The sequence below is a fragment of the Triticum aestivum genome, chromosome 1A, assembly GCF_018294505.1.
Source record: "Triticum aestivum cultivar Chinese Spring chromosome 1A, IWGSC CS RefSeq v2.1, whole genome shotgun sequence".
Classification (NCBI taxonomy): Eukaryota; Viridiplantae; Streptophyta; class Magnoliopsida; order Poales; family Poaceae; genus Triticum; species Triticum aestivum.
Window position 1 is genome coordinate 572,246,122 of NC_057794.1, and position 13,617 is coordinate 572,259,738.

Here is a 13,617-nt window from a genome sequence, read left to right on the forward strand (position 1 = left end):
GAGGACATGGGCGGGAGCACAGGTCATCCGCGCGTGTCCATTCGGCCGTAAACTCGGTCCAAACTTAGACCGGGAATGAGTTGAAAGCAGACAGAAAACGAACGACGGTTTATTTACAGCCGCGCGTTGGAAGGTCTGCTTTGTTTGTTTACCCTTAAATGAATGCGAACGGACACGACGGGGTCGCGCATTGGAGTTGGCCTCACGAGCTGAGCCTCCCACGGTGGATCGGCACGTCTTTTTTACCGACAAACAATGAGCCTTTCTATTCGCGAGGGAAACCGTGAAATTTCAACCTGGCAGGGGTTTCATTCATTGAACATATAAACGTCAGCCCCATTCAGGGAAGTTGACAAGAATGTGAGCAGCGGGGCACAGCGGTTCTTGTGTCCACTTCACGCTACAGTGCATAGGCTGGTTATCGAACGTTCGCCGATTTAGTGTCATTCATGCCATGCTCCAACAATAATGCTTCTATCTACGAAGAATGTTCTTGTCAGCAAGTAGATACTTAGTGGAACGTCCATTTACTACCATCGACTGGTAGCTTCGCCAAACTGTACTACCGCATGTATCCACCGGAGCAATGCTAGACCCACGTACAGTTACGTGAGGTTTTTACGTAAATGCTGATTTGAACGTAATTAATTGGTTTAGGATTAGTGGCTCGGGCCCACCCCAGTTAAAATCAGGGGGAGGCGAGTATGTATGGAAGGATACGTAAGATTACCTAGGATCTTTTCGTAGGTGTAGAATTATCGGTATCCACCGTGCTCTTCACCATACAGCAAGATTCAGACATGGCATTTCACATGCGTTTCTCATGTTTATAATTCATATTTTAACATGTTTTGCCACGTATGTGTGCATGCTCGCTTCAGCTGCCGAATAGTCGTTCTCTTCCCGCTCCAAAATCAGTCAGTGGATGATGGCTCCTCTACTGTACCGGCCCACCCCCATGTTATCGGAATGAAATCGAATCCTTGATGAAACTTGGGTTGCTCCCAGGAACAAAAAAGGCCCAGGGCAGCATCATGTTCTCCACTGAAAGCTTGTAAGATCAACCAACCTTTTTTTTTGCCAAAAACAAATAACATCAAATGCCACGCGCCAAGTGTGATTGGATACATTCTCTTTCCTTGCACCTAATACATGAGTGTGTCCCAACTTTCAAGGTCAGCTGGAATAGAGTCTGAAGGAAAAGTCTCGTTGAGAAAGCACCAAGCAGAGCCCCATGCTTTGGTCAAGAGAAAACGGCAAGCAAGCAAGCAAGCTAGTGACGCGTACACCGGCACCCTTCATTGTCTCTGAAGATCGGCTTTGAATCGCACGATCAGTTTATCTATTGATATTGATATTGACACGTTGAATACGTGCCATTGAGCAATCCCGTCGATTAGGAGCTACCGCTTAGGCCAACTGACAGATGATGAGTTAGTCCTCGACCGATGTGCATCTCGATGCGCCCAGGACACGCCGGCGATGTGCCGTCGCTGTGCTGTGCAAGTTTTCTCGTCACGCGTCCGTTTCGTACAGCCCTGGAGCTTGGACTTGTTACTCGTCATAAGGGAAATTAAATATAACCACTCCTATTTGTGTAGTAGTACTAATTAACGGCATGATGGTGCGATTAGGAACACTATAATATAAACTGCTGTGGACTATGGTCATCTCTGGGTGGTTCTGGACTGGCCTTTCTCGTGCCTGAAGCTCCTCTGAACACTGAACAGGTGCACGGTGGCTGATTAGCCTGTAACCGCGCACGCACATCTCCAAGTAAAAAATATATTCAGTCAAGATCAATCGGCGCGTAGAAGCTAACATGCAAGCAAATCAGCTACACCATTGGTTTAAGGGCTCCACATACAGATGCAGGGGAGATATCTTACTTTAACTGAAGAAAGCGCATGGCCTTCTCCGTTTCAGCGATTTGCCTGCCTTTTTCTATGTATGTATAATAATCTCGGTCGAGAGCGGACAGCTCGATCATGTCACACGTTGCATCTTCTGGCAACGGACAATAGCCGTGTGCAGGATGAGGCACCTTTCAGAGATCGATGAGGCATCTGGCATCATCGTCCCCGAGAAGTAAGCCGGGCAGGGTGAATCTCTATGCACGTGGCCGGATGCCTGATGCTGGCGGCTAACCGGGCATGCATGCATGCAGCTCGTCTACCCTGGACAACACGCAGAATAATGCAAAGGGAAAAACCATTTTTTGGTGGCCTGGAAAACTGTTTTTGGTGTATAGCAGCTGGACTGGACTGAGGAGACAGTCAGTGGGCCTGAACTGAAGGCGTACGCATGGGGAGAACCTTACAGTAATCCTAATGGTTTCTGGTTTTGTGTTTAGTCAAAAATACTAGATAATGTGATTAACCTTAAATTTTTACTAGCACATATGCCCGTGCGTTGCAACGGGAGAAATAATTAACGTGTCCTCCACAACAACGCAGAATAACAATAGCTGAATGGTGCCACCCAACCGGGCCAGGAATTCCTACAAGTCTACATTAAAAACCATCACGTATGATATTTTTGATACGATATTTGAACAACTGCTCTGATATTTAAAAGGCCTAATTTTCAAATCCTACATACCAAGGCATTATTTGGAAGTTGGAGCAAGCTTTTGGAAGTTGGAGCAAGTTTTTGGAATTCGCATGGAGTCGTAAAGAAATCTTGCTAAATGTATTTTAGCCCGCCTCACCTCCCAAATCCACTATCGTGTCGTGCCCTTTTAATTTTCAAATCCTACATACCAAGGCATTATTTGGAAGTTGGAGCAAGCTTTTGGAAGTTGGAGCAAGTTTTTGGAATTCGCATGGAGTCGTAAAGAAATCTTGCTAAATGTATTTTAGCCCGCCTCACCTCCCAAATCCACTATCGTGTCGTGCCCTCCTACCTCGTATGATTCCATAGTGTTATTAGTCCACACGCTTGTGTCATTTGTATTTGTTTTGCAGGAATATATGCCGTGATCCCTCACCTCTTTGGATATTTAATTCCTAGGTATTAATTTCTCTTTCCTTTTATGCCCACTGGATGGATGCGACACACACATCATTCTTTTTTTGTTCTTATTCTTGAGGCACATATATAAATCTGTAAAATTTAATATAAAAGGCAAGGTGGTACTATTTAACCGGGCAGCGAACCCATCTATCATATTTTTCCTCTTGCGCAGCTTGCCTAGTTTGACTCGGCCCACGTTTTTTTAGGCAGGCTCAGCCATCCATTAGTACCGTGGATCGGGTAAAAAGGGCATCATTGTCTCAAAAAAAGGTAAAAAAGGTCATCATATCAAGTTCTTCACGTGGCAATTCAAAATAGCAAGTTTTTACACATACATGTTTTCTTTTTGAGAATTAACCCTTACACGTTATTTTACGGATCCTACACGTAGACACTGTTTTGCCTCACACACGCACTGAGAATCTGGCCTACATAACTTGGTCAAAAGTAATGCATAAATAGTGAAGAACCAGTGAAAATTCATAGGAGACAACTGGATAAGTTGGTTACAAAGGTTTTTGTGTTTGTGCGTGGTTGGAGTTCGACTCCAGCGTGAGCACCGATTCTTTTTTTGCTCGCTCCAGCGAGCGTGAGCGAGCAGCAGTTCAGCCAGCCGACACAGGCCAGACTCGGCCCAGCACCGCTGGGACATATAAAAAATAGAGATATGGGCCGGCCGTTTTGCTTACATTTTCGTTTCTTTTACATGTACGTCTTGGTTTCCAACTAAAACATAGCGTATGTAAAATTATTCAAAAGGGAACGAAACAAAACGAAACCAAACCAAAAATACCTATTCCCTTTAATAGTAGGTATAGATATAGATACTACACAACATTGGATCTACTAGTGTTTGTTGAGGCAACCAAGAATTTTTTTTAGAAGAGTTGAGACAAACCAGCAGTGAAGAGCAAATGAACAAACAGTATTTTTGGGCGACTCCTATTTGACGCCCGCAGCTTACAGGAGAAGCTAGTTGGGCCAGCCCAGTGTGCGGTTAGCTGCGCTGCTTGAGTTGTTTCAATTATTTTTTGTTTTTTCTGTTGTCGTTTATTATGCAGATTTATTCTTTCAGTTTTCTGTGTTGGTTCTTTCTCTTTGTGATATTTATTTATTTATTTTATTTTCTTATGCCTTTTTCTCATATTTTGTTTGTGCCTTTTGTTTCTATTTTTTGTTTTTCTGTTTTTGGTTCTTTCTATTTTTTCCTTTTTTTCTTTCCATTTTTACTTTTTTCGGGATGAGCATGCTGTAAAATATAGTAACATTTATTCAAAACATGGTAAACTAACTTTTATATACATTGAACATTTTTGCATAAGGTGAACATTTTATAAGTATGTGGTGACCATTTTTTATATATCATGACATTTCTTAAACACATACTGAACGTTTTGTAAATGTATGGTGAACATTTCTATGTACACACAATGGTTTTGAACACAAACTAAACATTTTTCAGATATATGAACTTTTAAATACATGCTAAACCTTTTGTAAATAGAAACATAACAGTTGTAAAAATGTAAAGAACATTTGTTAAATAAATATTTTATTAAATATTTTTGTTAGTTAATTTTTTGATTTTTATAAATATTTACTTAATATTTGTATATATATTTGATCCAAATATTAAAACATGACGGCTACACTTCCGGCCTATTTAGGCCGGAATGGGCGTTTGCTCCTCTATATGAGGCATGTATCTGTCATATAGGAGGAGTCGTCCTTTTGGTCTTTAAAAATCAACAAAATCACGTTGAGGTTATCCCTTATAAGGGTCATCCCTAGCTTCTAAGGTGCTCATTGTGCGCCTCTTGTCGCAAGCTAGCAGTTTTTTTTGTAGGTTCATTTATTCAAAATGTTTTATCTTTTTTGAACAGTGTGTCCAAATCCTGAACCCTTTTCATCATTGTATTTCTCATGTCGTTATCTTCGAAATTAGATACCATGTTAATAGGTCGCGATAAACTTTTTCATGAGAGGCTAATTTGTTCTTTTTATGGAAGCAAAAAAAGAAACACGCAAAAAATCAGAAAATTTTCCCTTTCTGAGAAGCACAAAATCTATGCCTCCATGAGGAACAACTTTGTGCTTAAAATTTCAGGCACAAAAAAAGTCGTGAATTTTTTCCCCTTTCCGAGAAGCACATCCATGCTTGCACGAAAAGCAAAAATGTACTTGCGGTGGAAACATGTTTTATTTTATGCAAAGGAAACTCATGATTTTTTTTACGCAAAGAAACACATCTATTCTGGACGTACCACTTAGGGTGCTATAAGGAGGGCACAAAACGCCACTGGTTGCTCTCGGAAATCAACCGGACTGTACCCAGAATTTACATGGGTTGCGCAGGAGAAGCCCAAAGAAAGGACATGCGCAAGAGAAGTGTGGGTGTATGGCCCTGTGAAGCGCGAGGCCCGTCAAACAGTGGCCCAAACAAGCAGTGCGTGGCAGAACGAACCGCCATTCTCGTGACACCGCACACCCCGCGCTGCACACCGCAGCGCGCCGCCACGCGTCCACTCCCGAAGAGCACGGAATATATACCCGCTGGCTGGGCGTAGCCAACTCTCTTCCCTCCTCTGCCTCCGCGCCACTGAGGAGACATTCACGCCACCAGAAGCGAAACAGAGCACCGCTCCTCTCAAGAAACGCAGACACGCCACCGACGATCACGATGATGCTGCGCGCGGCGGGGAGGAGGCTGATCGGCGCGGCGGGGGCGCGCCCTGCGGCGCTCGCCGGTGACTCCTCCACCGGCGCGGCGGCGCTGGGGGCGGTGGCGGCGAGGAGGGGGTACCACGAGCGGGTGGTGGACCACTACAGCAACCCGCGCAACGTGGGGGCGTTCGACAAGGACGACGCCGACGTCGGCACCGGCCTCGTCGGCGCGCCGGCCTGCGGGGACGTCATGAAGATGCAGATCCGCGTCGACCAAGCCTCCGGCAGGATCGTCGACGCCTGCTTCAAGACCTTCGGCTGCGGCTCCGCCATCGCATCCTCCTCCGTCGGTGAGCACTGAGCAGACCGCCCTCTCAGTTTCCTTCCTCCGCTAGCTAGCCTTCTTTATATTTCTGTCTCGTGAGCTTGTGTTCATGTTCTTCAGGCGTTAATTTCTAACACCGCACCGAATCACAAGAACAAGAGCTTCATCTGGATCCATGTCCATGCGTCTATTTATTTTTACTTTTTCATGTTGATATGTAAGCCCATCTAAAGGGGTTGTCATTCATCTTCACAATTATCACAGAAATTCATTAGTTCGCATCCAACTGTTGATATCTGCAAGTATCTGTATTTCATACATTCAGAAATTGACAACTTAAGCTGTACTTCAGAAGTAACTGTTTTTTTTATCTTTTCTTTTTCATGTTGATATGTAAGCCCATCTAAACGGGTTGTCATACATCCTTATAATTGTCTGTCACAGAAAATCATTAGTTCGCATCCAACTATTGATATCTGCAACTATCGGTATTTCATACATTCAGAAATTGACAACTCAAGCTGGGCTTCAGGAGTAACTGTTGTTAAGAAGCCCGCTTACTCATCGAATGCATTAACCATCGTAATTTTTCAGCCAAATTCTCCACATCAGACATGTGGAGGAGCAATTACGTACATTTTTTGCTGTTCTATGTATGATCGTGTCGATTGTTTGATCCTAGCTAGTAATTTGGAGGAAGCATTCCGTATATTTAGTCCCTGCATAGTATGCATGAGCCCTTGTGGAATCTTTTTGCTTGCTATTACAATTATTAGATATGCCGAAGCTCGGGAACCATTTCCTGAATTCTGTAGTCTGATCAATCTATACTTGCTCGTACAGCCACTGAGTGGGTGAAGGGAAAGCAGATGGAGGAAGTGGTAGCGATCAAGAACACGTAAGCAAGCTATTTAATTAATTGTTCAGTACTGCCATTCTCTTACCAAGTTAGTTAAGGTGGAAAGCTAGCTACTATGCTAATCTTTCTTCAGGCCTGTGCATGTGGTCATCAGTTGTTCTATGCATGTCAGCCTCTGGCGAGCTATTAGCAGTCTATCTGTTTGAGTCCTCTGAAGCTTCTGCTGACTGACCTTGATTTTCAATTTTCAGAGAGATCGCCAAGCATCTGTCGCTGCCACCGGTGAAACTCCACTGCAGCATGCTCGCCGAGGACGCCATCAAGGCCGCAGTGAAGGACTACGAGGCAAAGAAGACGAAGGCGGCCGAGGCAGACGAGTAGTTCGTCAGACGCATAGGAAGTGACACATCATGTACATATACTGCATAATAAAGGGAGAGTGATGGTAATGATGATGTTTGTAGTATTGAAAAAACTGATGTGAGCAATAAGCATTGTGCCGCGTTTGGCTAGGCATATTCTGTCCTATCTCCCTTTGTGTGTGTTCGCTCCGAACTACTGGCTTTTGGGGCAGAAGTAAAATGCAGAAATTAAGAGGAGGCGAGACTTTGGCAGAACTTCCAATCTTTATGGTTAAAATCAGTTATCCCATTTTGGTCAAACATACCTAATATGCGCTTAATCAACATATATTATAAACATCATACTCAACATTCAAGAGCGCTACTGGCATTTTACAACGCCTCTGTTCCTGGAGCTGTCCAATATCACAATAAACAAACAGTCTGCTTCTTGGTTTCGAGAACCCTCAATCATAACTGATTCGATTTTCAGAAATCCACAACTTCATTGATTCTCATAAATCTATACCCAAACGAAGGGGGCCTATATATTATCCAATAAACTTCAGCAACCAAGACTGACATTGCTTAAGAATTAATGATTGGTATGAAGAAATTTCGCAATGAGAGAGCCACAACACTTTCTTTAAAGAACCCTAATAAAAAGAAGTGCCCCCAGACAAAGACCATGCAGGAATTTGATATTTATTAATGAAGTAAGAGTCTGGAGAAAACTTTGTGAGCATTCATTCTGTCCACAAATCTATTATGTTTGGACAATGTATGTCTTCCAGATATGTTTTTCATCTCCTGGTTTTGAGACAAACCGACTCAGTTTGCTAACAGCAAAATAGATGTCAGGTTTTGTAGCATTGGCTAAGTACATAAGCGAGCCAATCATATGAGAATACTTCAATTGATCTCTAGCAATTCTTGATTCTTTCGAAGTAACACACTCGCATCATATGATGTTGGAGAGGGCTTGCAGTCACTATAGTCAAAGCGACTCAAGATCTTTTCCACATAGTGAGATTGAAGTGATGTAATCCCACCATCATTGTCTCTCAACAACTTGATGTTCAGAATGACATCAACCACTCCTAAATCCTTCATCTCAAAACAGCGAGATAGGAAATCCTTGACCTCCTTAATTACATTCAGATTTGTTCCGAAAATCAGTATGTCATCAACGTACAAGCAAAGGATAACTCCCTCGCCCCCACCATGGCGATAGTACACACACTTGTCAGCTTCGTTTACAACAAAGCCTGCAGCTGTTAAAGTTCTTTCAAACTTCTCATGCCACTGTTTGGGTGCTTGCTTGAGTCCATACAAAGACTTTAGCCACTTGCACACTTTTCCTTCCTGACCATCTAGTACAAACCCATCTGGTTGTTCGATATAAATTTTCTCTTCCAACTCTCCATTTAGGAAAGCAGTCTTAACATCCATTTGATGAACGAGAAGACCATGTGAGGCAACTAGTGAAAGTAGAACTCGAATAGTGGTCAGTCGAGCCACAAATGAGTAAGTATCAAAGAAGTCTTCACCTTCCTTTTGGGTACAACTCTTAGCCACGAGCCGAGCCTTGTACTTTTCAATAGTACCATCAGGCCTAAGCTTATTCTTGAATACCCATTTGCATCCTACAGGTTTGCACCCATAAGGACGATTAGTTATCTCTCAAGTTTCATTCGCCAAAATGGAATCCATCTCGCTACGAACCGCTTCCTTCCAGTAGTCAGCATCTTCAGATGCATAGGCCTCTGAAATAGAACTAGGAGTATCATTTATGAGATACACAAGAAAATCATCACCAAAGGACTTTGCAGTCCTTTGTCTCTTGCTCCTAGTAGGAACTTTATTGTTCTCCTCCACAGGATTTTCAAAGTGTTCCATCGAAATGGCAGGTTCAGTAATTGTAACTGGTTCCTGATTCGATGAACTAGGCACCTCCTGATTAGATGAGGTAGCCATATCCTTCATGAGAAAGATATCTTCAAAGAAAGTCGCATCATTCGACTCCATGATCGTACTGACATGCATGTTAGGTACCTCAGATTTTACAACCAAGAATCTATAGCCAATGCTATGAAAAGCATATCCCAGAAAAACACAATCCACAGTCTTTGGTCCAAGCTTGCGTTTCTTTGGAATTGGCACATTGACTTTCGCCAAACAACCCCAAGTTCGTAGATGAGAGCTTTAACCTTTTCTTCTCCCATTCCTCGAATGGAGTTATCTCTTTGTTCTTTATGGGGACTCGATTTAGGACATGATATGATGTCAAGATCGCCTCCCCCCACCATGCCTTGGAAAGACCCGATGTGTCTAACATGGCGTTAACCAAATCAATTAGAGTACGGTTCTTTCTTTCGGCCACCCCATTTGACTGAGGTGAGTAGGGAGGCGTCCTCTCATGGATTATACCATGTTCCACACAAAAAGCATCAAATTCATTGGAAAAATACTCTCCACCATGGTCGGACCTAAGCCTCTTGATTTTCCGATCAAGTTGGTTTTCCACTTTAGCTTTATAGATCTTGAAAAACTTCAAAGCCTCATCCTTAGATTTCAAAAGATACACACGACAATATCTAGTGGAGTCGTCAATTAACGTCATGAAATATTTCTTTGCACCTTTTGTCAAAACACCATTCATTTTACATAGATCTGAATGTATGAGCTCTAGTGGTGCAAGATTTCTCGTTTCCACAGTCGTGTGAGACTTACGAGGTTGCTTAGCTTGCACACAAACTTGACACTTAGATCCCTTGACAGTGGTGAAACTAGGGATTAAGTTCAACTTCGCTAGTCGCGACATGCAACCAAAGTTAACATGACAAATACGTGAATGCCAGACATTTGATTCACTATTGTTGCAAACATGATTAACAACTTTATTGCAAACGTCTGATAAGTATAAACGAAATAGGCCTCCTGACTCATAGCCTTTACCAACAAAGGTTCCATACTTGGATATTACAAATTTATCCGACTCAAAGACAAGCTTATAGCCATCTCTACACAGAAGAGATCCGCTAACAAGATTTTTTATTGACAGAGGGGACATAATGCACGTCCTTCAGCCGCACGATCTTTCCCGAAGTAAACTTCAGATCGACCGTGCCAAAACCACGAATAGAAGCACTTGAACCGTTGCCCATCAGCACGGTTGAAGTCCCTGCGGTCTGATAAGACGAAAACATGGAAATATCACCGCATACATGCACATTAGCACCCATGTCAATCAACCAATCAGGAGAATGACATACTGAAAGAATAGTGGGAAATATACCATACCCAACATCCTTCATGTCAATGTCTCCAATGACAACATTAGCAGTCTTGCCGCCTTTCCCAGGATGACGCTTGTCATAGCGATTAGGGCAACTAGGAGCCCAATGATCAGGATCCCCACCTTTCTTCTTGTCATTATTCTTCTTGAAGTTCGTGTGTTGCACAGCCTTGTTATTCCCATTAAATTTTGCTTTACCATCAAACTTGCCCTTGTTCTTGAACTTGTGGGGCTGGAAGTTCTTCTTCTGTACCAGATTGGCACTAGATCCTCCCTTAATACCTCGAGCACGTGTCTGTACCAGATTGGCACTAGATCCTCCCTTAATACCTCGAGCACGTGTGTCCTTTTCTCTCGCCTTTTCTTCAAAATCAAGAGTACCAATGAGATCTGGAACAGAAAACTCCTGTCTCTTATGCTTCAGTAAGGTAGCAAAGTTCCCCCACGAAGGAGGAAGCTTGGTGATGATACCTCCGGCAACAAACTTGTCCGGTAGCATACAGTTGAAGTGATCAAGTTCTCTAGCAAATGACTGTATCTCATGAGCTTGCTCAACCACGGAGCGCTCTTCAGTCATCTTGTAATAATAGAATTGCTCCATGATGTACAGCTCAGTGCCGGCATCCGAGACCCCAAACTTGGCCTCGAGTGCGTCCCACATATCTTTTCCATTGTCAATTGACGCATAAGCATCAACTATGTTCTCACCAAGAACACTCAAGAGAGCAGCCTTAAACAGAGTATCCATTTTTTGAAAAGCTTGTTTCTGTTGGGCATCAAACTCCCCTTCAGGCTTGCCAAGCGTGGCGTTATAGCAACTCATGGTTTGAAACCATAAGACTGCTCTCACGCGCCACCTCTTATAGTGGATACCCTCAAACATAGGAGGTCTCATGGAAGCAGCAAAACCACTTGGGGTAAATTGCCTACAATAAGGTTTTTGGATTCTTGGAAATATGAGCAATTTACCAAATGATTTTATTAACAGAAATACTAGATAAAGCATGACTAATATAGTAGAGATAAAACAAGTCATGCGTTCTGACATAGAGAAGGTAAATAACATTTGCATATATGAACTGTAGCCTAACATATCTAGAGCAGACAGTAGAGCTAGTTGCATATATGGAGTAGAACCTAACACATCTAGGGCAAGTACTAGTACGAGAAACTGTGGCAGGACATCTAACAGAAAGAAGAAGAACACATACGTGACAGCAGCGGCAGTAGTACTGGACTTGGGGTCGATGTCCTCGCCAGCCATGTCGTCGAGGAGGTTGTCGACGTCGGGGAAGTAGTGGTCATCGGGGAAGTAGTTGTCGGAGTCCGGTGCATCCGTGACGAAGAAGTCAGTAGTCGCGCCGAGCGCTCCCCAAAAACCTTATCACCCTTCTCCCATACAGGACTCAAAGATGTGCGGTTTCGAAGGCCTACTGTCCCGACTCGCGGTGCACGCTGCAAGCCGGGATGAGGAAGAAAACAACAACTCAGAGATTGGAACCGGTGGCGAGAGGAAGGAGAAGTTCTGGTGCGTCTCTCTGAGAGGAGCGACCTCCCTTTTATAGGCGCAAGAGAAGGAGGCGAGAGGCTGTGCCGGGAGTTGAAGGGAACACGGGAGATGAAACAAACAGACATCAGCCGAAGGGTGCAACATTCGTATTCAATATCCACTACAGCAAAAACTTTCCAGCTCCCGAGTGACCTTTCATATACCCGTAGTGCGTGACAAAAATTTAGACATCGACTCGGCTCATTCCCGTAACCCGCGGCGCGGCACGACGCATCGTGATGAGGCGAGGCGGGCGGCGGAGGAGGAGCGCGCATGGATATCCCTCTTGTTCTCATGCTCATACAAGTGGGGAAAGAACCTCCCTTATAAGGAGGTCCAACTCCCACTAAACTAGCAATGTGGGACTAAACTTTAGTTCCACCTCTTGCCTTGCACAAATGGGCTGCGTGGGCCTCTAGGATATATTAGGAATTTCTGAAACTGCTATTGGACTAGGCCCAAAATAGACAAAATTCCAGCAATCCCCCACCAGATCCCAGAGGCACACAAAATTTTCCTTTGGTTCCAATACACTGTTTTATATACCGGTATTGCACTGGAGACTGTTAAGTTGAACTTCCACTAGAACTCTATGCTACACTAGTAGGCAACTTGAACAGTGGACTCGGCCTTGAACTGCAAGTTTTCTGCGAATCTGGCTTCACACAAAGCCTTGAACGGCTACCGTGGGACTTCCCTGCGGGTGGAGCTTATGCGTCATACTCCATGATCTTTCATGAGTTTACTAGAGAGAACCCTACTCTCATAGATTGCGACGTTTAACAATCAGACTCATATAGGTGTGTTCTTCAAAAGATGTTCTGCAGGACAACATCTCTGCTTAAATGAGCCACTTAAAACACCTTAAGATATACATCAACCTGCCATGCAGATTTAGGAGAGTATTGCATCTTCATGGAGTGGTATTGTTAACAGTAAGGATACTCCCCTCTCAGTTGAACAACAACTTGTCTTCCACATCTAATTCACGGGATCTCCGATCACATAGACTAGGTTACCACTGTGAACAACTCATATTGTGGGTCTCATATCCATCTCCCTCGATGCATTATCTATCACATTACGTGATAGACCCTTAGTAAAAGGATCTACCAGACTTAGACGTTTGGATATAATCCAATGCAATAACTCTGGAGTTTCTCATTTTCCTGACAGACTTTAACCTTCTCTGAACGTGTCTTGATGACTTCATGTTATCCTTTGAGCTGTTCACTTTCGTGATCACAGTTTGATTGTCGTAGTTCATAAGGATACCCGGTACATGTTTCTCAACAACCGGCAAGTCATTCAAGAGCCGGCGAAGCCAATCTGCTTCGACCGTAGCTGTATCTAGTGTTGTGAGTTCTGCTTCCATTGTTGACCTCGTTAAGATGGTCTGCTTGCAAGACTTCTAAGAAACAGCGCCACCTCCATGAGTGAATACATATCCGCTCGTGGATTTTATTTCATCAGCATCTGAGATCCAGTTTGAGTCACTATACCCTTCAAGCACTTTTGGGTGCTGTTGGGGATATTACTACTGGACGTAAACCGGCCAGGAGTAGC

At 43.6% G+C, this 13,617-nt stretch overlaps 1 protein-coding gene across 1 annotated transcript; it reads left to right on the forward strand.

Annotated features, from left to right (window-relative positions):
• Positions 1-5,606: 5,606 nt before the first annotated feature.
• LOC123181803 (iron-sulfur cluster assembly protein 1) lies at positions 5,607-7,375 on the forward strand. Its single transcript, XM_044594178.1, has 3 exons — positions 5,607-6,029; positions 6,848-6,902; positions 7,115-7,375. The coding sequence occupies exons 1-3, from the start codon at positions 5,696-5,698 to the stop codon at positions 7,242-7,244; spliced, it is 519 nt and encodes a 172-aa protein (XP_044450113.1). The 5' UTR covers positions 5,607-5,695; the 3' UTR covers positions 7,245-7,375.
• Positions 7,376-13,617: the final 6,242 nt, after the last annotated feature.